Raw genomic sequence first — 24404 nt, forward strand, 5'->3', positions numbered from 1 at the left:
ACTTCGTACAAGTATCTGTAACTTTGACTCAGGAAAAGCCGCGTTTACGCCATTTTACGACATGTTGTACCGCCGTACGACAGATGCCGTGTTTGGACGCAACGTGGAGTTGTTTACTATTTCTGTCAGCCCTCCTGACTTTAACAGCAGATGTAAATTGTTAAACTACCGTTAGCTCGTTCGGTATTGTACTGTGTGCCTAAAGGAAGACATGGGGAAGCCAAAGAAAAAGAGTGCGTGAGCGACAAAGCGTTTACCATAACTGAAATGGCTTTCTAAATTGGTCCAGCTGGATGTAGCTCGCTGCTAATGCTAACCGCAAGTCTACTTTACCTTCGACTTAAGACATGACAGTGATATAACTTGGTTTAATTATTTTATAATTTCCTAAGCAGGTTTACTTATGGCTTGAAACAACACTACTATTAACGTCACCCTTTGGGAAGTAGACATGTAATCGACAACTAGCTTGTTAGCAAGTATTAACTAGCTACAAACTTACTACTGTTAAATTCTATATTTATTTAATGCCACACAGTTACAGTAAAGTCATGGAGTTTGCAAGAGAAACTAATGTCAAACATAATAATTGTCACTTTAAACAATGTCTTTTTCAGGTGACTTTAGCCGAGCTGAGCTGATGATGATGACAATTGCTGATGTCATTAAGCAGCTTGTTGAAGCTCATGAAGAAGGCAAAGACATCAATCTAAACAAGTAAGTGTTTGCTATCATCGACATACATACTCCTTGTAACCACCTTAATTAGCTTTAAACTACACAATACAAACATTTATGCAGTTTGGGCTGCTCTGGGAAATGTTCATATTGTGTTGATTAATACATTGAACTGAGATGTTAAAAGAAAATAAGTTAAATTAAATGCTAATGCTATTTTACTGTTTATTTTATTGTTTATTTAACTAACTTAAAATTATCAAAAGTTTTGGCATTTGTAAAAGAGACAGAGCCAACATTAAGTCATTAAGCAATAATTTAAAATGAAGCTAATTGATAGCTACAGAGCAGATAAAGATATTAATAAATGAGGTTTCTACTGTGGGAACTGTGGAAGTCGGTACAAGATCTGGAAGATTAAGAAAACATGCGCATCTGCTGGGCATCAGAAGGAAACCTTTCCTGTGACCTCCCCACAAAATTAAATGTCTGAAGTTTGCAGAGCAACATCTGGATAAGCCAGTGGTGTTTTCCAAAACACCACTGCTTATACAGATTAATTTAAAACTCAGCCTAAACAGAGAAAAACTGCTTATTAAAAGGAACATTTGCCAACTATCAGGCATAGGAAAGCCAATCTTATTCTTTGTTTGGATTGAGTGACAGACAGTGGGCCAAGAAAACATGATATGGTTAGAGGGAAGAAAAGTATCTTTCTTCTGTGGATGCAAATTCCCTGCAGCTTCACTCTAGAAGGTGAAACTGAAAAGAGGCTGGCTTCTACTACATGGAAATGAGCCAAACCAAATTTCAATGCTGATGCTTTTAAGGTGGCCAACACAATCCCTCGTCTTGAACATCATTAAAAATCTGTAGGTAGGTATTAAACAAGATGTGCCTAATATATCTCAGGATTTGTGATCTACAAGGAAGAGTGTGTTAAAAGTCAAGATCAAGAATCAAAGAAAGACTGTCTGTCTACAAAAAGCATTTAGTAGTCACTGACAGGTGGCCCTCTCATGTTGTACTGCAGACTGCTGATCAGTGTAACCTGTTTTCACACAGAGTTAAGACCAAGACCTCAGCTAAATATGGACTGGAAGCGCAGCCTCGACTTGTGGACATCATCGCCGCTGTTCCTCCACAATACCGCCGCGCCCTGGTGCCCAAACTAAAGGCAAAACCCATCCGCACTGCCAGTGGGGTACGTAGCTGTCAGGTTCTTATCTGTCAGTCAGACCTGGGAGTCAGCATTTTATAATGCTGTAAGGTTACAACCATGAAGCCAACATAATCAATGTGACGGCAACTCTTTAACTATGTGAATGTTCTCTTATTGGTGCTGTTATATTACTATTAATGGTTAAATATTTTACTAACTCCAAATATGTATGGCTTCTGTCTGTGGTGCAGATTGCAGTTGTGGCTGTGATGTGCAAACCACATCGATGTCCACACATCAGCTTTACAGGCAACATCTGTGTGTAAGTTACTATGTTTTCCTAATATTTAGCACATAGGTGCTAATTGTGTGTTGGATTTATTTAGATAGTGTTTACTGTAGATGTGAGCTGAGTACGATATGTGTATGTCAGTGTTATGTGTGTATTGTACACGCAGACGTACAAAGACCAAAAGAGAGAAGAGAGTAATAGTGCAAGAGACGAGATGGAATTTAGACATTTAGATTTAGTTGTATATATGTCATTATTTCTTCTTAGGTTTATTGATATTATTGATGATGAATTTCCACTCAGTCTAATTTTTATCCTCCTCTTCTCTTGTAGCTACTGTCCTGGAGGTCCAGACTCAGACTTCGAGTACTCTACACAGTCTTACACTGGCTATGAGGTGAGCTGGTGTTATTCTGCCTCAGTATCTAAATAAGAAGGTCTTTCTTGTAGTCTACAGGAGATGTCTTTATTAAACCATTGCCTGTTTTATTCACTGTTATTCTAGCAGCTGTTTTTTATCTTTTTACCATATTATTCTTCGTCTCTTGGCTTTAACCCTTTTTGTTCCTCTCGTTCTGATAGCCGACATCCATGAGAGCCATCCGAGCGCGGTATGACCCCTACCTTCAGACCAGGCACAGAGTGGAGCAGGTCAGCAGGTGTTTCGTCTCTTTAATGGCTATTTCATTTAGTCGTAGGTGGTGTTGCCTCAGTTTGGGAAGCTGTGGAATTTGTTACCTTCACATAATCACAAGACGAACTCCCAGTTCTCTGAATCAGCTTCTAGACTGTGACAGCTTTAATTGCATACATGTATAAATTATAGCCATTTCTAATGTGTGTCATGGCTTTTCCCCTCCTGCCAGGACCTGACCTCAGTTACACTAGTTATTTAAATGTATAGCCACATTAATCTACAGTAATGCAACAGATGAGAGTTATTCATTAAAGCATCCCGATTCTCAATTTGCTGCAGCACTCTGCTTTTTCATAGCTGTTTAAAGTTTCAGTTGTAATAAATATTATGCTGTAGACTAACATTTTTTTAAGTGTTTCTCTGCGGTTTGACTTACAAGTGTTATTTTTATTCCCTAGTTGTACAAATTCTTGTGTGTTCTCTGTGTGATCTGCAGCTGAAGCAGCTGGGTCATAGTGTGGACAAGGTGGAGTTCATCGTGATGGGCGGGACGTTTATGGCTCTGCCTGAGGAGTACAGAGACTATTTCATTAGAAACCTACATGATGCCCTGTCAGGTCACACCTCCAACAACGTGGCAGAAGCTGTCAGGTACTCTTTTTGGGGTTTTTAATTCAACAGAAGCAATCAATTCAATGTGTGGTCAACAAAAAATGTGTTCTGATATATGTTATATTGCTCTGCTTCTCAAAACATTATTTCTTATACAATAGAGGTTGTAGTCTTGGTTGACCTGTAGAACCTCAGGAGTCCCCCTGCTGTCTAATTTTTGTCAGTGGACACGTTGCAGTGGTGATTGTATGCACAAAATACTGCATAACGTGTTGTTACAAACTGGTATGAATAACAACTGATAGGCTGGAAATGGTGCTATTCTATTTGGTGGTGATGTTCTTGCTTTCATCTTCCGGTCACCTTAAGGCTATCAGACATTGCTAGCTATTATATCTTGTAATATTATTATATAGTATATTTATTTTGTAGTATTTTTACATGCTGTACATACAAAGTACTCTACATGTATGAGAGAGAAAACAGTAGCATCCAGCAGAGGGAGCTAGTCCACCATTTGTGGCTTTATCCCTACAGCTGTTCAGTTGTCTTCCACTTAATGCTCAATATTTCCTCCTGTTTCTTATATGACAGAAAAAGCATAATTCTTCACTTACATCAACCTAATGAGAGAATATGAGAGATAAAACTGAAAAAAGTAGTAAATCCTCACATATTTATCATTTTATTTTGATCCAACGTAAACTCTTCTAAGTTTGTGCGTATAGAACATTTCAATTTCCCTAATGTTTCCAGTCAGTGTCGCACTATACATCCGTCAGGAAGGTAAGATATGATGACCATCTCCCCAGATTAAGCTGCTGAATGAAGCTATTCAAAATTCAGGTGCGCAGTAAGTGAGGCCACGTTCACAAAGTCCTCTTCACTTACTTCCATTGATTTCTCACTTACCCAGTTAGGCCAGCTTTGAATGACACTGAGCTCATGTCTGCTCAGTATGGATGAGAAGCAGCGTTGTAGATGACTTGGAGAAGGTTCAAAGTCAAAGAAGAAATAGCCATTTGCTGAAGACGTCACACAGATGATTGGACCAAATAATGGCTTTTTCACAGGATGGAGGCTGTTTGTCAGCAGGGGCTGTTTACTTCCCTAAAGTCCGATAAGACCCAGAAGGCCGGTTTGTGTCTTGAGTGTGTGATTCCTCCTCTGTGTCTATGTGTGTGAGAAAGCAAAGTGTTAGGTGTGAGTTTGCCCTGCTCTGCTATCGGCAGCCTTCGTTTAGATTCGATGATTACAGTAATTGTGGTGGCTGCTGTTCAGTTTGGGAAAGAGGGGGCACTTGGTTTAGCTGGGGACAGCCCTTATCTCTCTCTGTGCGTGTGTGTGTGTTTTGTTTCTCGATGAAAGTGTGCGTGCACGCTGGCATGTGTTCTCACCATGCTCACCTGGCTCCTGATCCGATCACGTATGAGATACCCTGAGATAATCGCCTGCGATAATAGACTTTTTATTGATTCATCTCATACAATCTGATCATCCTCTGTGGAGCATAAACTCCTGTAATTGGTGTAAATCAGCCAGCAGACTGTAAAAAATGGACAGTTATTGCCAGCAGATACGGAATCAGAAGGCATACGAGCTGGCATGAGGGGAGCTAATGGTCATTGGAGCAGCTGGAGTGGAGAAAATGACAGCTGGCTGGTGTTCCAAGATGAGATGTGTCTGTCTGGTTGCTTGTGTTGTTTCTTGTGATTTCGATCAGTGACTCAAATAGCTTTGAAAGTAGCACAGCAGTCTGATTCAGACTAGATGAAGCTGTGACGATATCTGTCCCGAGTTTTCATTTAAGGAAGACGAGAAATGTGGTGGCTCATCTCTAGGTTTTTTTTTTTTTTGGACATCTGGCTGCTTCTGTTGGTGCCTCGTTGATTCTCTAATCAGCAGATCTGCTGCTGTGTGACTGGAATTGTTTTTATGAGTGTTGGTGACATACAGTGCATACAGTATAAAACTCAATGGATGATCAGTTAAAAAGGTTTAAGGTCAGCCCAGTGTTGGACGACCACTGGGATAAAGTTTAGGATTATAAAGAGGTGTTTGCTTTTGTTGAGTCACTGTGATGTTCACGCTCAATCAGGTGAGGAGTTTGACTGTGGAAGGACTTAATGTAAGTATTTAAAGTTCACACAGATTGAAATGAACTAGTTGAGATTCTTGCTTCACAATGTAGGACTGTTGAGGTTTACAGTCAACACATAGCGAGCATGTTTACTTCTCTGGTGGCACACCCTTCCGTCAGATACTTGTTTCGTTAGCAGGGTGAGCGCTTTGTACGTGTTATTTTATACGAAGCACACACGGATATGTAAAAATACAGTAAAAAAAAAAACTTTAAGTATTTAACTTGCTTTTGACACAAAGCAAACAGTCATTAATATCTCGTTTAACATTTCTGCATAACAAACATTTTGTTATGCGTTATGTCATCTGTTCCTTCGTTGCATTAGTGCGACTTTAATGTGAGGCTAGTGTTAACTGTCTGAATAATGAGCCGTGCAGACTCACAGCATGTAAATTGATGTTGGTAAATGAGCCCAGCATTTAGGGCCCTCCAGCACAGTCAATGAGACTAAAGAGTGAAATTAAAGGAATGTTATTATATAAGGTACCAACATCTAATGAGCAGAAATCACATCAACAGAGAAGACTGAGACGGTTTTCTCCTGCAGGTACTCCGAGCGCAGTAACACCAAATGCGTGGGAATCACCATCGAGACGCGTCCTGACTACTGCCTGAAGAGACACCTCAGTGACATGCTGGGCTACGGCTGCACCCGGCTGGAGATAGGAGTCCAGAGTGTGTATGAAGACGTGGCCCGCGACACCAACAGGTCAGTGTGTCAGGGAAGAAGTTTAATGATAATGTAATTATTTACCGTAAAGGCTGGCTCTTCATTTGAACCATGTGTGTTTCCAGAGGCCACACGGTACGAGCCGTGTGCGAGTCTTTCCACCTGGCAAAGGACGCCGGCTTCAAAGTGGTTGCCCACATGATGCCAGACCTGCCCAACGTGGGCATGGAGAGGGATGTTGAGCAGTTTATTGTAAGTGTGGGCATGATTTAACACACCACAATATTTCAAGTGAATTGCACCACTGAATGAAAAAGGTAACTGTTAATATTTCTAGTTAAAGGGTCAATCCAACAACCATGAAAACATATAAGTACATATTAAATGAGTATGACTAGACAGAGACTACAAGGATATTCAGAACAATTACACTGAGGAAAAAAAGAGCACAGTGACATGCAAAGCAACAATGAAGACCATAAAGAATTAAAAATCCAAAATGACCACACTATAAAAATATAAAATATAAAATAACCAAAAGAGACTCAAAACAACTGCAAACTGTCTTTCCATCACTTTTCCCCAGTGTCTCGGTATCTCCACTTCAGTTTATTTATCTACTGGTGTCAGAGTACGTTTTTGCCTTATTTTGACAGTTTAATAGTGGAGATACGGACGGAAAAGATGGGGATATAGAAAGACGTCCCTGTTGAAAATCAGACTTGGGTTTTAAGTGGATAAAAGAGGAGTTAACTTACTTCACCTGTTGTTTTTTCAGTGTAAGAGGTGAGGTTGGGGTTCCTGCAGACTAAGACCAGAGTTTAGTTAATTCACTGCTCAGGAGGACCCCTACCATGACTCTAATCTATTCCGTAACAGTGTTTTCTAGCTTGGATATTATGTATGATATACGATATATGGTAGTTTCAGGTGGACTAAGTTTCCTCACACAACAAACAAAGTGAGTAAAAACTCCCATCTAAAAATAATACAAGTACAGTTAGGCACCAAGTTGATCATTAGGCTTATTGTTTGTGACATTAGCAATCACGTCGTCCTCTTGTACTTGGCATCAGAGTGCGTCATCACTACTTACCTCACAGTGGTACAGTAGCAACTAAGTCCTACGTGTAGCATCTTAAAATAGAAGTGGCAGATCAGTGGCAATCGAGTCGCAGGTCCCAACTGTGATGTGCCTCAACAGAAGATCCTGCCGGATGCTTCTCGACAGCAGGCTCACTTTACCGGTCTGATTAGAAAACCCAGCTATAATGTGAATGTGCGGAATCAAGACGGCGCTCTTTCCTGACGTGCCTGACTGTAGGATGTAAATGAAGGCTCCGTTTGAGGCCGTGCGCAATTCCAGCTCATTCGGTTTGTTTTCACGGCGTCAAAACAGAAAACAAGTGATCAGACTCACGACGAAAGGAAAGAATAGCTTTTACTAATTGGTGCAGGTGTGACTGATGGATCCCTGCGACTCTTACTAAAATGTGTCAGTCACTCTCTGAGAGCCAGGAATAGGACCAATTTCTCTCTTTTGTCTGTTAATTCTGTGTTTTTATTGCTGTCTGATTGCTGGCAGGGTGGTGACTCACTGGGTGTTACATTACAAAAGAACAGTGTTTAGTCTTCTACACAGATGAAAACATTCAGGGCCTCAATGTTCCCATGTAATGAGCAACAAATCATACAAGGAAAGACAACAAACAGAAATGGAACATTGAGATGTAATGTGGAAACGCGTTTCCTCCGCTCAGAGGGGCGACCACACACACACACACACGGTTTGTTTCCTATCTAACGTGCATTTGTGAGCTCTCGCCTACAGTATCTCTTGGGATAAACGCAGTAGAACATACAGTATGTTCCATTGTCCATCCACTGTCCTGCTGCCGTCCTTACACTGGCACCGCTCTAATAGGTTTATACCACATGAGCGCCGTTATTATCTACCTGCGTTCGCATTGATTCTGTCAGAAAAAGCCCAGTTTCTTGGAAAACGTGTCAGATGTGAAGCAGCAGAGGCAGCCAGACGATCTCCGGGCTCCTGAACATTAACGGCTCCAAGTGCTTCATTTTTCACAGGAGAAGAGATTTGAGTTGTGGAAGAGTCCGTGTCTGGCTGCAGATTTGCCACATTACCTCTACGTGTGTGTTTACTGCACCACTTGTCCGTGTGTGTGTGTGTGTGTGTGTTTTGATGATGTGGAGGGCAGCAGCAGGTCGGCACAGTGAGGGAAACAGATTAAATGTGTATTCGGCCCTCAGAGTCCCTTTTCTTCTCTTCCTGTAACATTTCCTGTGTCACTTGTCTTCTCCCTAGACTTAATTTCTTTCTTTGTCTCTGCTGTCTTCTTTTTTTCTTCTTCGTCTTCTTCTGGTGTGAAGTCTCAATATTTTCTCTCCCTGCGTGTCTCTTGTCCCTCTTTCTCTTCTCTGCTCTCTATTATCTTTCAGTGCGTCCTCTCATAACTTTTCACTTGATGCTTTCTCTTCTCTCCTGTCACTTCGTCTGTGTCCCTTCTCTCGTCTCTGCCTCTCTCCCCCTTCCTCCTCTTATTATTCTGACACCTCCACATCATAGTGTGTGTGTGAGTGTGCGCTCATGTGCTTCCACTTTGACTCCTCCTGATCATATCTAATCTTTAATGACACGCTTCCTGATGCTGAGTGCGTGGGGGAAATATGCAGGTTATTCAAATCTTCACTCCGGGGTCCAAATTTAAACATTACAGGATTTTTCCTGAGATGTGTAAAAGTCACTGCTACAGCTCTTGCACAGGGATTCTCCAGCAATTGGCTTTGCAAATGTTTTATGACTAACAAATTGTCCTCAACATAAATGTTAGACCTTCTGGATACACACAGTGTATTTACATAAGGAACTCAATAGCACTCAATCTAGAAGGCTGTGATTTGTAGAGTAACGTTAAACGTACGGGGAGATCTATTTGGTTGTGTCAGTGTCTCCAAACATTACACGCTTTGACGTAAAATAAGACAAACTGTATACTAAGAAATAATTGAAATTGATTATTGAGCTGATTTTAATTTAGATAGGAATTTACTTACAATAAAACTTCATTAAATATGTATCTAACTCGTTGAAATAGCAGCTGACAGCTGCTGCATAGCTTAACCTCACACATCGTATCTTTTAAGAACTTATTGATCCACATCCTTCTTCTCTTTCGGCTTTTCCCATCAGGGGTCACCACAGTGAATCATCCTTTACCACCTAAAGCATTAATCTTATTTTGTATATATTACATATACTGTACATGTATATAAATCTAACCATCATGGGACTATCTGTAGTAAATGGTGTCAAATTGCCAAATAAGTACTACTCAACTATGTTGAACTGGGGACCTCTTGCAAATTAAAAAACAAGTTCATCCCAGTTGAACCAGTTGTGATTAGATGGGGTCCTCGTGCTCATATCCATTAAATAAACAGACCAAAGCCTTTTTGTTTTGATCATATTGTGCTCATAATCAGAAAACCTCAACATTTGTGTGATGCCATAATTCTGTATGTAATCAGCCTGTCCTCCAGCTGCCCTGCGACCAGTAACAAGGATTAAAGCAGGGAAAAAATAATGGACGACATGAATGGAAGAAAACGGCTCCTAGGTTTTAACAGCTTTTGTTTGCTGGCAGCGTCGGTGCAAAGAGCTTTGATTTCCATGGAGAAATCACATTAAATGCTAAAGATTCTCCATGAAGATTGGTGTTAGTAAATCCACTCAGGCTGTTCTGGGTGCAGAGCTCTTCAGTTAGGGTTAGTTGCCATCTTTAGGAAGCAGGGATCTCTCTGTTTGTTTGTTTTTTTATATGCATTATTCATATCCATTCAAACATTCTTTCTTTTCAGCCATTACCTGTCACTTGCATGTGTCTCGGGTCCCTAACATTAGTCCGGATCACAGAGCAGCATGTACGAGCTGCAGCAGAGCAGCAGGAGAACTTTGCATCCTCCCTGCGTCTACCACGGCTGCCCTGATAACGAAATTCGATTACAACTTCTTCCCAGCTGAAGATCCTCTCTCACTTATCTCTCGTGTACAGATGCTCTCTGTCCCTCCTAAGGGAGGCCTACTTAACAGGTTTCCTCTCCACCAACTAACAGGAGCAGTGATTCGCGATCCAACAGGGGAGCAGGTGCAAAATCTCTAAGAAAGGAATAAATAAATAAAATCCCCTTTTTTTGGTATCAAAGCATTGTTGTTTGTCCTTCCCCGTAGGTTCAGGACATGTGGGACATGTGGGGCATATCCTTGTATGATTACGAGCTGTGACAGGAGAGAGATTATGAGATACTGATAATGTGGCCTATTTCGAGGAATGGGCCTCAATTCCAGATCTTCACGGTTCTGATCACGATAGTCAGTGCAGAGGGGAGGAGAAAGACTGGAAATTACTCTGGTTCACCTCACTGCAGCAGAGCAGACCGCAGTGTTTGTGCCATCATCTTCGATATCTGTTTTATACTTGCTCGGTGCGTTGTTATTTTTAGGAGTCGGTGCCTCTGCGATTGAAGCCCTTTATATTGAGTGTGTAGATTTTTCCCTGCTGTTGACTGAATTTCTCTCTCTCACTTTAAAGACGGCAAATGTATGTCAGCATGAGAGTCTAATTGAACCCAGCAGAGATGGCGGTGTACGCTAAATATCTCTGTGATGTTCCTGCACAGCACGGTGACTTGTGATAAAAAAGATCTGATGCCAGATCAAGTGGCGGTGCTTGTGCTTTTGTGAGAATTCACTATTACTCAGCTCTCACGTTTCCCGTCGGATTCTGTGGATCTGTGTGTTTATTGCAGGAGTTCTTCGAGAACCCAGCGTTCAGGCCCGATGGTTTAAAGCTGTACCCGACACTGGTGATCCGCGGCACGGGCCTGTATGAGCTGTGGAAGACCGGTCGATACAAGAGCTACACGCCCAGCGCACTGGTGGACCTGGTGGCCCGAATCCTGGCACTGGTGCCGCCCTGGACGCGAGTGTACCGTGTGCAGAGGTGAGACAATGACTGAACAGGTGACATGCGGTAGATACCAGTGTATAATGTAATGTAGTTGTAGATATCAGGACTTTAAAATACTTTTTTTTTCTTTGACTAACTGCTGTCGGTAAATGTAAAACTACTTTTACCTTCTCCCAGCATAGACAGTGTACATCTCTGAACAGATATTTAGTACTTTAATGATCTGGTTAAGATTTACTCTTGTGATTGTCTCTGTAATTTCCCATTTTAAAGCCATGCTTCTATCATTTCATACATCATCTTTTTTTTTCCCCCCTTGCTTCCTGGTTTCGTACTATCCATCAGGGATATCCCCATGCCACTTGTGAGCTCCGGAGTGGAGCACGGCAACCTACGAGAGCTGGCACTGGCCAGGATGAAGGACATGGGCACTGAGGTGAGACCTGCTGTTGAACTAAAAGAATTGGCGTCAGCTTATTTTCAGTAAGGAAGCTAATAGACTCTACTGGCTGGGACCTGATCCAAACATGTACAGTCAGAGTGTGGTGGCTGCCAACGGACAAATGCTGACTGTCAGAATAATTAGCATACATCGCTATGATAGATGGCAGAATAAAAACCTCTCGGGTATAGTTTAGAGCTGTTGGAGCAGAGAATTGGAGCACCCTCCCTCCTACTCTCCCACGGTTATTGAGTTTATGTTCGAATGTAGAAGCAGGTGACGACTTCAGTACGTGCAGATCCACCGAGTTCATCCAGGCTGAAAATACCTCACCTGGCTGCACCTAACAGAACTGCAAGCTAGGAAACAAGCAAGGCATTTATTGATCATCAGGCTGAAATACACATAGCGGACAAACACCTTCTTTTCACCCCTCCAGCCTCAGTGGTGAAACACTAGCGTGTGCTTCTCTTACATGTTGCATACAGCATAATTCATCTACCTCACAGTGAGGTTAGCTTGTCGAGAAGTTACATCTGTGCTCTTTTCCACACAGCTCGCTGTGGCTGCTCCTGCTCCTGCTCTGTCCATTCCTCCCACTGTTTTAAAAATAACAGTGCAAAATGACTCTTGTTTTTTGCTGATGCATTTTTGCACAAGATCATCGTCAGCACTGACCTCCGTGTCAACTACTCCTCTTCCCGTGCTCCGCAGTAAAACCCACTGCGTGTTTCACCAGTCGACTCCTTTTAATGTGGGAAATGGTGAATTTACATTAGCAGTAAATCAATGCAGCTGTATGAGAGTGAAAGTGAGGCTGTTATCAGTGAGATACAGTTACTAACTGGATTACATAAATGCACTGGCTACTACAGAATACACAGATGTAGTAGAAAAACATGTGTACACATACACATGTAAGTATGTTTCCATCCTCAAGCAGCTTTTAAGTGTTGAATCTTTTCTCTGTGTCCAGTGTCGAGACGTGAGAACCCGGGAGGTGGGCATTCAGGAGATCCACCACAAAGTCCGGCCTTATCAGGTAACAGGCCCTTCGACAAAGTAGGGGCTTTACTGATCAAAGTGTAGAGTGACATAGCTCAGGACAGAGATTTAAAGAGCAATCGACTTTCACTGACGGAGACGTGTGCACTCAGGTGGAGCTGGTGCGGAGGGATTATGTGGCCAACGGCGGCTGGGAGACCTTCCTGTCCTACGAGGATCCGGAGCAGGACATCCTGATTGGCCTGCTGCGTCTGCGCCGCTGCTCCCCACAGTCATTCCGGCCCGAGCTGAAAGGAGGCGTGTCCATCGTCCGCGAGCTGCATGTTTACGGCAGCGTAGTTCCCGTCAGCAGCAGAGACCCCAGCAAGTTCCAGCATCAGGTGGTTATACACACACATACACAAATAGAATGTATGTATAAAGCAGCATTTGATTTCATTTTCATCCCTCTACCGACTGTGAATCTGATTGTTTTTCACTGAGTCAGTAAGACATTAGTCCTGCTTTGTCATGAGTGTGACGAACGTCAGATCTGGAAATGACATTAAATCATCGACATTAAAACACCAGAAAAAAAAACCAAAGTAGGTCAAAATGCTTTGAAAGTGAAGAGTTTTTAACACAGTTGATGTGCTCCCTTCTCTCGTCCCTGTGTAGGGTTTCGGTATGATGCTGATGGAGGAGGCAGAGAGAATTGCCAGAGATGAACACGGCTCTGGCAAACTGGCTGTTATCTCAGGTAAGAACCAAAACGGCTTAGTCAGGCATTGTCCCCCCCCCCTCCTCAGCCGGCAGAGAACGAGCACCTGTTTAAGCCGTGTCACAAACATGTCTGTACAATTATCAGTGTCAGTTGAATGGAGGATCATCAGCCAAGTAAAACTAAAAATACAGCAATTTCAAATGCTTTGATTCTAAATCACACCCCACACCAACAGTAGAATTTACATGGCAGTAATATCAGTGAGAGATTCCACTACTGTACCTTCCTGTGGTTGGCGTTTTACTAAGCGCATTGCTGTCTTCTGTTCTGCAGGTGTAGGAACAAGGAACTACTACAGGAAGATGGGCTATGAGTTGGAGGGGCCGTACATGGTGAAGGACCTGTATGGACCTGGACTGTACTGAACAAGGACAATGTTTTTACCTGGACAGTTTTTAACACAAACAATTTTTATTTATCAAGACGATATTCATGGGACGCGCCTCCTGTTTGCGTAGCATTTTTTCCAATGCTCCAGAGGAGATAATAATTGGGTTCTCCTCTCAGTCAATGCATCTGCTTGTTTTTTTTTTTTTAATCTGGTGCACACACTGCAGTGCTTCTCCTCTGCTTTTTTTAGATAAGGAAATTGTTTAAGGATGTACAGAATAAACTAAAGTGGTTCGAGAATGAAGCCGGTGTCATGTGAGCGAGGTTTTTGAGATCAGCTTGAGATGGAAACATTCTTTACAGCTGCAGTCTAAATTTAAATTGTATATCAAAGTCTGCTGCTGTACTAAGGCTACGTGACCATTACACAGCTTTGGTCGAGGATCCGAAACCTGTTCAGCATCTCGATTCAAGTTAATCATGTTTACGTTGCAGAACAGACATTAAGAGTGGAGCGTTTGATTACTGGCAGTGGATGAATAAGCAGTGGGAAGTGTCCTCACTGTGCGGCTATTGTGTCATTGCACAGTTTAGATTAGGGCAGGAAATTGAATATTAGTGTTACATAAATTAGCTTTTTTTTTTAAAGCCCCACAGTTAATCCTGTGTCTTGTTTTTCTGTCGTGCATTCATTGCCGGTAAAAACGCCTGAGCACATCACCTCACTATGTTTCACTTCAGTTAAGATGTCTGTTCTGCACGTGGCACAAATCATAGCAAGACATTTCAGATCGAAACAACAGAAGGCTCCAAAGAAAAAGTGCCTCCCATAATGTGTTCCCCAGTGTCAAAGGTGGCACCCTCGCTGGAGCCTCTAGATGATTGCCCCGTGAGAGTGGTTTACCGGCTCATTTGACACAGCCTTTCCCGTCCGTTATATCTCTATCAGTTACCTGTCTGTTGAACACGGACTGAATGCTGCACACAGCCCCTCTGTTACTGGAAAGCCTTTACTATTTGACTAAGCGTTAGCAGTAAAACGCTGAACAATCAAGCAGCGAATAAGGTTGAAGCTGAACGGCCATGCCCAATTTCCTGGAAGCCACCCCTGTGTCGTGACTTCCCCTGTTGCTGTGTGTTGGTGTTGCAATCTTGACGCAGTGAGGAATTTCAGCCTCTTACAGGCTTTCTCTCCATGCTTGCTTACTCTTGCTATCAGCTGTGAAATCTGAAAGGACTCCACCACCCCCTCCACTCCTCCTTTGATTTTCTTTTTTTTTTTTTTGCTGGAGAGGAGGCAGAGTATGGTCTAATCTTAAATGCAATAAGAGCAGAAGTATAGCTGAGCTGGTTACTGAAGTCAAGGTTGCAGGACTTGTCTACTAGAATTACCAAAAGCAGGTGAGAGAGAAGAGCTCAAGAGCTGCTGATGTTGTTTTGTTTCCCTTCTCACCAGTATACAGTTGAGAAAAATCCAGTATCAAACTAATATTACTACTTGGTATGTTGTGCAAATGCGAATCACAGTTCCCAAGTGCAGGGAGTCCATCGTGGCCGCATTCCCATGAAATCATTCCTCTTAATATCCACAGTCCATGGTGGGAGTGGATCTAGATGCAGCCAGTCTGTCACTCGGTCCACTACTTTGGTCCAGACTGAAGCAGCCATACAGATTCTGACAGTAGCAGTTTCTCAGAGGATGAAGCCCACTGATGTTGGTAGCTCCTTCACTTTGCCTTGCACTGCCATGGGATTTGTGGTTTGTGGTTTTTAACTTCTTACAAACTTTGGTGATCCTCTGGTCTTTCATGTGGCGCCATCATCAAGCCACACTTTGATTATGTCCAATGCTTTGGTTCATGACATCTACCAGGCTAATTGAACTAACATTCCCAGGATCTCTACTTTGTGTTTACTGCTGATTGGCAAACATTAGCATGTTAATGCTGTGGACCAGTTGGTTAAGCAGCAGTCATTTGTTTACCACGGGTTCAGTGGTTTGACTCATTGTTTGCTACATCCAGCTGCATGTCCACAAGGATTTACCCAAGGAGACTGTGGAAGCTGTCCTCATCACACTGAAGTTACATTAAGTGATGATGGTCAGTATGAACAGGACGAACGATTCATGTGGACACCTGTGTGTTGTTTATGACAGGTTTACCCTCTGATGTCATGTTAAGTCTTTAGAGCAGCAAAATGGTGAAGATAGTTTTAATTCATCAGAGTTTTTATGTTTTCTATTACAATACTGTACTTGCATACACAGTGAAAGAGTCATTAGTCACTTCAATCATTCATCCTGTCCATAGTGGCTGAACATCGATTCCTCTCTAATGTGATTCCGAGTGTGAGAAATGACGTAAAAATGCATCTGACCTCAATATATTGAGTTTGTTGTTTGTACAGAAATGAAGTTAAAACACAGGTTTGGTGCTGAAAAGACGGTGACTTTGGAAAATACCCACTTGATTGAACTCACTCAATCTGCTGGAGGAGTCATCAGACCCAAATATGTCATGAATTATAAATGAGGCTTAAGAACCTTTCCCGGCATCCATGTTAACACATTCAACTCTAAATGTCCCATCGCCTTAAATTAATTCCTCTAAATGCTCAGAAAGGTGCGGGGGTCAGAAGTTGTCTCAGTGAGCTATTGGCTGACCAGCAGAGCGTCACTGAGTTACTGATGCTAGTAAAGGTCAAAGACAGCCTCACTGAGCTGGGAGGTTAGGTGAGCTAGCCTCACTGGCTTAAATCTCCACTTATCCCTGTGACGTCCACATCTCAGACGCTGCTGAGCTCAACAGCCTTATCGCCAAGGACACAGTGAGAAAATAGGTGGGTGGTTACTTAACGCTTTTCTGTGGGACATCATCCTGACTTCAGCCGGCAAAGCATGAATTTTACATGAATAACAATCACACAGCATACAATTTCATCTTTATTTAAATGACAAAACATTTAAAAGAAAAGGTATTTTTGGGGGTTTACGAGTAGAAACATTGTGAAATAAGTATCCATCAAAGACACTGACGGTCACTGACTGAGACTGATGACCAGTAATAAATTCTGTAGATCAGCAACAATCTTAATGCCTGGCTTTAATTTCCTGTGGCGAGTATTAGCAATCGTTAGTCACCATGAGTCACTGATGGTACATAAAATCCTAAGACATATAGCTTTTACAGTCTTACTTTTTTGTGACTCAAAGTAAACTGGTGAAACCAGGAAATATTTTAAAGTAAGAAAGCACAAAAGCACACATCATAAATCATATTTAAAATGATGCATAAATCACCTATAGACTACATAAATATCTCTCAAGAGGTATCTTGCAAAAGAAAATGTAAATACACAGAAAAAAGAAGAATACAAACATCCGTACATGTAATGTAATGCAAACAGGTTTTTGTGTTCATCTTGTTTACATATACTGTATTTGGTGCAAAACAACTACAAAAACCATATAAAATACTGCAATTCATACACCTCAAAGACACAATACCACTCTTAAATGTAGACTTAAGACTTCTGTTAGTGAGGCAGGCAGTATTTATTACATGACATGAACAGGCGTTTGTATTTTTTATTTTCTCACTTTACATATTTAAGATATGTGGAGACCCAGTGGACTTTTCCATCCACTCTATGTGAGCGTCAGATGGACGTATCTGGGTGAATTTAAGTGCACAAGAAGTAGACAGAATACACAACATGTAGAAAACACTCAAGGACCACAAATCAAGTCAAAACAAAAAGCAGGAATAAAGCTGAGATACTAATAAGCCACCAAACCTCTGAAGGGATGTTGAACATTAAATAGGATAAATCAATCCACTTCTTTTCATTTCAGCCGTGTAAATACGCTTAAGTCTTTCTATGTCGAAGCTTATACAACAGCGAGGTGTCCACAGGAAATACAGCTTGTTGAAGTCCCTCTAAGGACTAAATGTGCCATCACGGGGTCCAGAATCCGTGGACTGGTTTCTACTGATAGACCTCATGGTATAATCTCCGATTTTCCCTTTATGTGGTTTCCTACACCGTTTACAAATCAAGCTGCTGTTTCTGCACTTAGACTCCATTATAATCATGTATATTTCTGATCCCCACTGTCCTGTGGCAGTAATCTGATTACTGTCTACACAGTTAGTAGTAGGCAGTGCAGTCAGGGGCCCACAGTCAACACTTCTCTGTAGTGGCTATAGTAGTTGCAGCCGTTGTGGTCTCTCAAGCACACTGTCTGTCAGTTGGAGTCCTCTTTGAGAGCAGCGTGCACTCTTGCCTCCAGCTGGACTGCCGGAGGTCGAGCATCCGGGTTGGAGGCGAGCATGTCTAAAAGCAGGGTGCACATGGCTGGACCGGGAGGCGGGGGCAGCGGAGGCGCTCTCTTAAACTTCATAGGGATGCACAGCTGGAGGTCGGCATTCTCCCACAGAGCTTCCCCGAGCGGCATCAACCAGCCCGAGCGACCCTTACACACGTACGCGCCTGAAGGGGGAAAACACAAGCGGGGGGAACAGTTGAGTCACAGTGCGGGAGATTCCTGAGTGACGACAACATCAGGGACCACAGGGACACACTCCTATTGGCAACTGGGGCTACATATTTCCAGTAACTGCTGACACAGCACAAGCGCTCTTAAGGCTCCAGCTCAGACGGCTTTGTTATCTTTTACAAGCTACTGACAACTGAAACCACAGAAACCAATTAAATCAAGCAAATCTCAGTCTTAGTCAACCTAGTTGAGGTTTGGGAGGTAGTAGCACAATTTATGAGTGGGTCCCTGTTTTATTGGTCGTCATGCATATGCACATGGACGTGCACAAGCACATGGCGAACACCATTTCAGGTCGATGTAGTTTCACATTTCTTCAATAAGTTGAATCTGTTATTATTTGACAATTTCTAGAAGAGATTAATTAAAAAAAAAAAAATAGTAATTTAACAAAGAAAATGAAAATTGTCAATTGCCTTCATAAACCAGGCTCCTCAGCTAAATTAAAGAGGATTTATTTCTTCTTTTGTCAGTTTCTGGGAAGAATAACTTCATTTTAATGCAGCGCTGTCAGTAACTGTTGTATTCTTCCCCTGACGATGTTGAATAAACAGACCCTGATCTGAAAAGCAACCCGATTTTTTATAATCTGTTTTTATTTCCAAACCTGACTGAGTAAAAAGCTAACAACCGCCAGACTTCCAGACCTAAAGGACAAACATAAGAGCCTCTTTTTTGCTCCTTGACTATATCCTCTTCGCTCCCCTGCCTGGTCAAATGATTGTGTGGGTGTGTGGGTCTTGAGAGAGGATAAAGTAAAATAATGGACCATTTTATCGGTTTGTGTGAGTCAGTCTTCAGCTGCCTCTCCTCATTTTCTCACTGACAAAGAGGATTGTGATCGGAGCTGCTAAATTCTATTTTGCCTTTTTTATATTTGACTCACTCATTCCCCCCCCCCTTCCTCCAATAATAACTATTTTCATTCAGTCTAATGGACTCAGGGAGGTTGTCGGGCACTGAACTTATATTGGTTCATATTCCCCAGCCACCAGGTCGGCACTGGCCAGACCAATTGCTTATGAATAAAATGAGACATCTGTATTACAGCCATTTCATTACTCTCGGACAGTGAAGCGTAGCGCAGCACTCTTGTCCATTACGGCGCCTTCTCATCCTATGGCCACAAGGGCTTAGGACAGGAAACAAGACATTAAAAAAAAAAAAAAGAAAGACTTTATGGGCCCAATTCACTACATCAAGGTTCTTTCCAATGACAAATGTAATTTACATGAAGACACACAATGACATGAGATTACGCAATTATAACTCATCTGGGTTTTTGCATCACCATTCAAATGTAATTTATCTTCATTTATGCAGGTTAATGTTATTAATAAGCATTGAGCTAGGTTCCAAGAAAAGAATAAGATAAATACATTTTTTTTTTTTTTTTTAAATCACACGTTTTTCTAAAGAAGATGGTTTCTCATGTGCTGCCAACAACAGCACCTTTGATGTAAGGAGATAAACAACATACCATCATTTTTTATTACTAAATATAAAGCTAGATAATATAATCCATACGTACACTGCATACATCATTATTCATCTCTTTGCCATTTGGATTTATAATTGTGCCATCTATGCTTGATGAAGGCATGATGTATAGTACATGACATTTTTAATATGTGCCAGTAGATTGAATCAAACTCAATTCAGCGTGATGCATCATCAACTTGCCTGACTGCACACTCAACCTTTCCAACCTTTGTGACAGCGCTCTGACTGCTGAGCATTACAGAACATGTCATTCCTGAGCTGGTGTGCTGCCAAAATACACGAAGCTATCTCACAAAATCTATATTAACTCATCCATATTACACATTTGTGTAATTTGAGTCTATATCTTGACTAACCTCTTCTAGTTGAAGTGTTGTGTTTTAACAGAGGAAGCCGCAGGTTACTGTGATATGTGATGCTAACCTTCTTCTCCGCTATCATCTCTCCACTTTGTACTTACCAAGTTGTTCCTGTGTGGTCCCTTCCTCTACAAAGGTGATTCTCTCCAGGACCGCCCAAAACATCACACCCAAGGAGAAGATGTCTGCCTGGGCTGTGTAGGTCAGTCCACCCCACACCTCTGGAGCCATGTAGAAATCAGAGCCACAGGTGGAGGAGAAGTGCTGCCTGGTTAGATCACCATCCAATAGACCTTCACTCATCTTGCTCAGACCAAAGTCTGCCACCTAGAGGGCAGACAGGAAGATTAATTAAAAAAGAAATGCTGGATGAATGTATGACTATTGATGACTACCTTGATAATTGATTACCTGCTACCTGCTGGTTCAAGGTGTAGCAGCTATTTATTATAGTAGTTATTAATATTATTACTATACTGTTTCCTATAAATGGCAAACGCTTTTTTCAATCCAGTGAAGCTCATCATTCTTGATATATTGTGTCAGATAAAAAAAAAAAAATCAAATAAAAAAAAAGATTGATGACGTGTTAAGCTTCAGGCATCAAGTGTTTCACTGACTTCGAGGTTTTAAAGTTTTGCAGTTTAATACACATGTCACTGTAATTGATTTGTTTGAAGCCACATACTTTCTAACCTTTGATTCAGTAAAGACAAAAGAAAGCCCCAAAGCCTTAAAAGGCCGTAACCATCCATCTCTCCTGTTAACTAATCATTTTCCTCTTCTCAAAGCACCAGTGTCAGCTCAGTAACTCCTGATATGTGCCTGATGCTCAATATTTTGCATTTTAATTGTTTTTACTTTATATGATGTTGCATTGTCTCTTCAACAATCTGCCTACCTTGACAACAGGGCCTTTTGGTGTGACACAGACCAGCACATTGTCGGGTTTCAGGTCTCTGTGAGTGATACCCAGGCTATGCAGGAAGGCCACGGCACTGCAGAGCTGCCGAACCACACTGTGGTTACGTTGTGCATCTGGAGGCCTGGAGAGCAGGTACTGATTCAAATCGCCCTCGTCGCAGTATTCCATCACAAGCCACAGAGCTAAGCAGTGCAGAGGCCCCAGCTGCTGTTCCTCCATCTGCGCCGCTCTCTTCCTTGCTCTGTTTTGAGGTCTTTGTGGAGTTATAGAATCAGATGCATGTGATTTACTCTTTTCCTGAAGCCTGGCCCTGGCCTGCACAGCATTGGTCCTGTCTTGAAGTCTAGAGACAGAGTTAGTCCTCCTCCGACTGTTAGACTGGCCATTATTCCTTTCCTGACTTTGTGGTGCTCTGACAACACTGCCTTTCAGCACACTCTCAACTAGACGTAAAGGCAGTTTGCCAGGCTTTAGTGGCTTCAGGCTTCTTGGCCCTGTTTGCAGGAGACAGCTGTGGAGTGCGATGACATTGACATGGTTCTTGGCCGTGGCTCTCATGGCCCACAGCTCTTGCAGGTAGAGTTCAATGCACTCCGGGTTGCTGCAGGGCAGCCGCTTGATGGCCACCCTCTGTCCTGTTTTGGCCATATGGCCCTCAAAGACGACGCCATAGCTGCCTCGTCCTACCTCCTTCTCTAACGTGTAGAGTTCCTCCATGACTACACAAGAGCTGGACCGGATGCTGCGAAAAATACAATAACATACGCATTTGATCAAGATAAGAGCCACATTGTAACGCACACAAGCGTTAAAAGTCTATTATTACCACATTTGATAGTAAGCTAGCCTACAACACTTGCCTGTACCGTCACTCTAACATTTAGATACGTGTAACGTTACATCAGGAACTTTTAATAGTTAGTCAGCTGTGCTTCTTAATGCTAAGTTAACGTTGCGCTACACTACGTGTCCGTAACATTAGCTTTGTGCTACATCTGCCTAACGTTAAGTAGCAAGTGAGTCACAAAACTCTTCTTAACAGTTTGGTTTCACGTTGAAGTTAGTATATATACATACTAAACCTTCAGTAAACATAACGTCCGTATTATGCTAGTTACAGACAATTCAACATGGCGCCGTCTGTAGTCATTACTTTAAATGGAAAGTGAAACACAAAGATCTGGCTTCAGACGAGCCCACGTTAGAAGACTCCCAACTTACCTAGAAGACTACAGCTTATATCACAACATTAAACCCACATGAATCTGCGGTCTAAATCATCGATAGGCCGTCACCATATTCAACGAATTCATTTTTATATCGCTGTGATGAGGTTAAAATAACAGAACGACAACACTGAAGCAAGACGTCTGGCTTCCGCATCAGATTCGGAACGTCCCGCTCTGCGTGTACGTACACTGTGATTGGCTAGGGAATTTCCACCGCGCGTTGTGATTGGTTGTTAGTACAGCGATAGCGCATGAAGCGATTCGAATGTCCGGGGTCCCACAGGAAGTGCTGGTGATGAAACTGTCTCATTATCTTTGTTAATACTTATTAAGTGTTTGAAAACAGGCTATTGATTTCAGATGGAATAAAATAGCCAACGAGGTATTTATCTTTTTGAAGAATAAATATGTTTTTAGCACGACGAAGTGATCAATAGCTCAAATACAATACTAAATGAACGTTTTCCGTTCAGGTCAGTCATGGCCGAGGACCGACCTGATGACGTGTGTGTGAAGTTGCAAATAGCCACATTACTAATTTTCTTATCATGTTTAAATTTAAAAGAGAAAAAAACTAAAGGTTAGATCTTTTGTCATATTTTTTTGAAGAACTAACAGGCACATTTGGCTATTTAGTAATGCTCAGAGAGACAAATAATGAGCTGGATATATTTAAGTAATGTGAGGTTCACAACACATTAGACTAAAATATGTGCGCCGTTGTGTCCCAGGTTTTCCAGTACTCCATTGTGTTAAAAAGAAAAAAGACAAAAAAGTGAGGAGAAGTGCTGAGGATGATGCATCTGAACCACTAGTCTATTATAACCTGCCACATTTTTGTGATACAGCCATTTAATATTTTTTGAAAAAAAAAAAAAAAAAAAAAAAAAAAAGCTCTGGGAGTGCAAAAAACTCCAAACTTCCATCACTGCTGCAGTTCCATTTAGTCACAAAAGACCTTCTGAACAAAATGCACGCACACACACACACACACACACACACACAATGAGTGGGTGCTGCATCAGTATCGACTGGGTTTTGGTGTGTAGGAGCAGAAACATTGGTGATGGCAGATAACAGCATTTGTGTGTATAGCCTATGTGTGTGTGTGTGTGTGTGTGTGTTCTTAGAGAATATAATAGGAAACACAGTGATTCATTGCACTGAAGCACACTGTGAAAGAAAAGAGCAGCTTTGAAGTATGTGATGTGTGTGTGTGTGTGTGTGTGTGCGCGCGCACACTTATATGTTCCATAGCTTTTTATCAGTGATTCCAATCATGAATACTCTTCATTACTTGAGGAATATGGAGTCAGTCACACTTGACTTGTTTTTATCTTGAAGCAAATACCCTTTATTCTATTACCATATCTCACTTGCTTTGACAGTTATCTGGATGTAGACACACTGGATGCCTATAGAAGGCCTTCTGGCTGATACATTTATTAGAATTTCTTCCTACTTTGTCTTCTTCTTCTTCTCCTTTTTTTTCAACAGTATATGGGGAAGCCACAACTGAATTTCCCAACAAATTCAATAAAGCTTTCCAAGCTCCCCAAAAAGATCTTAATGAGTCCTTTAAGAGTTATAGGTTTAATCACCTCTGTTTTCAGACTAATTGTGTTTCTGTGGGGGCTTTGCTTGCTAATTATGGAGTCCACCAACAGGAGTGGCAACAGTAATTATTTCCCTGATTGAGGTCAAAACCCTTGCATTTAATCCTGAGGTTTGTCCTGAGCTCCCCACACACAAAGAGTAAACATCTTCCCCAGCATCCCGTTCTCAATTTCACAGCAGTCACTCTTTTACAAATGATCATTTTCCTCCTCAGTAAGCCAGCTTTTCATTGGAAAGTCTGCCACCGTCCTTGTGTCATTATTGTGTAAACCCAGTGTCTTTACTTTAGAACACAGGTGGGCACTTTGTTTGCAGCTACTCTCTTTAATGTGAAATAACCCTCTGGCTTCAGGTGCCGTCTTACTGCAGCTGGCAATGAAGGAGGCAAAAAAAAAAAAAATGCAAAGATCGATAAACACAAGCCTATGAAGTACTGCTGTACATCTTTCTGAAAGAATACTTACACCCTGAAATCAAACCTTTTTTAT

General features: G+C 41.9%; 2 protein-coding genes across 5 annotated transcripts; one reads left to right on the forward strand and one right to left on the reverse strand.

The window, feature by feature from the left end:
* The first annotated feature begins 76 nt into the window (after positions 1 to 76).
* elp3 (elongator acetyltransferase complex subunit 3) lies at positions 77 to 16172 on the forward strand. The gene is made up of 15 exons (XM_026341290.1): positions 77 to 233; positions 618 to 717; positions 1744 to 1882; positions 2092 to 2162; positions 2466 to 2529; positions 2715 to 2783; positions 3266 to 3420; positions 6072 to 6233; positions 6320 to 6446; positions 11022 to 11215; positions 11528 to 11618; positions 12601 to 12666; positions 12782 to 13009; positions 13287 to 13368; positions 13666 to 16172. The coding sequence occupies exons 1-15, from the start codon at positions 212 to 214 to the stop codon at positions 13755 to 13757; spliced, it is 1662 nt and encodes a 553-aa protein (XP_026197075.1). The 5' UTR covers positions 77 to 211; the 3' UTR covers positions 13758 to 16172.
* Positions 16173 to 16653: 481 nt separating this feature from the next.
* si:ch211-63o20.7 (uncharacterized protein LOC566836 homolog) lies at positions 16654 to 22457 on the reverse strand. 4 transcript variants are annotated; one of them, XM_026341981.1, is made up of 4 exons: positions 22292 to 22457; positions 21047 to 21812; positions 20247 to 20472; positions 16654 to 18216 (listed from the first exon to the last, which is right to left on the reverse strand). In XM_026341981.1, exons 2-4 carry the CDS (start codon positions 21785 to 21787, stop codon positions 17972 to 17974), a joined length of 1212 nt encoding a protein of 403 aa, XP_026197766.1. In that variant the 5' UTR covers positions 21788 to 21812; positions 22292 to 22457; the 3' UTR covers positions 16654 to 17971. The 4 variants fall into 4 exon arrangements, with proteins under 4 accessions (XP_026197766.1, XP_026197769.1, XP_026197767.1 ...); XM_026341984.1 differs by lacking the exon at positions 22292 to 22457 and adding an exon at positions 22153 to 22212; XM_026341982.1 differs by lacking the exon at positions 22292 to 22457 and adding an exon at positions 21931 to 22212.
* Positions 22458 to 24404: the final 1947 nt, after the last annotated feature.

Source organism: Anabas testudineus, chromosome 24, assembly GCF_900324465.2.
Source record: "Anabas testudineus chromosome 24, fAnaTes1.2, whole genome shotgun sequence".
Taxonomy (NCBI): Eukaryota; Metazoa; Chordata; class Actinopteri; order Anabantiformes; family Anabantidae; genus Anabas; species Anabas testudineus.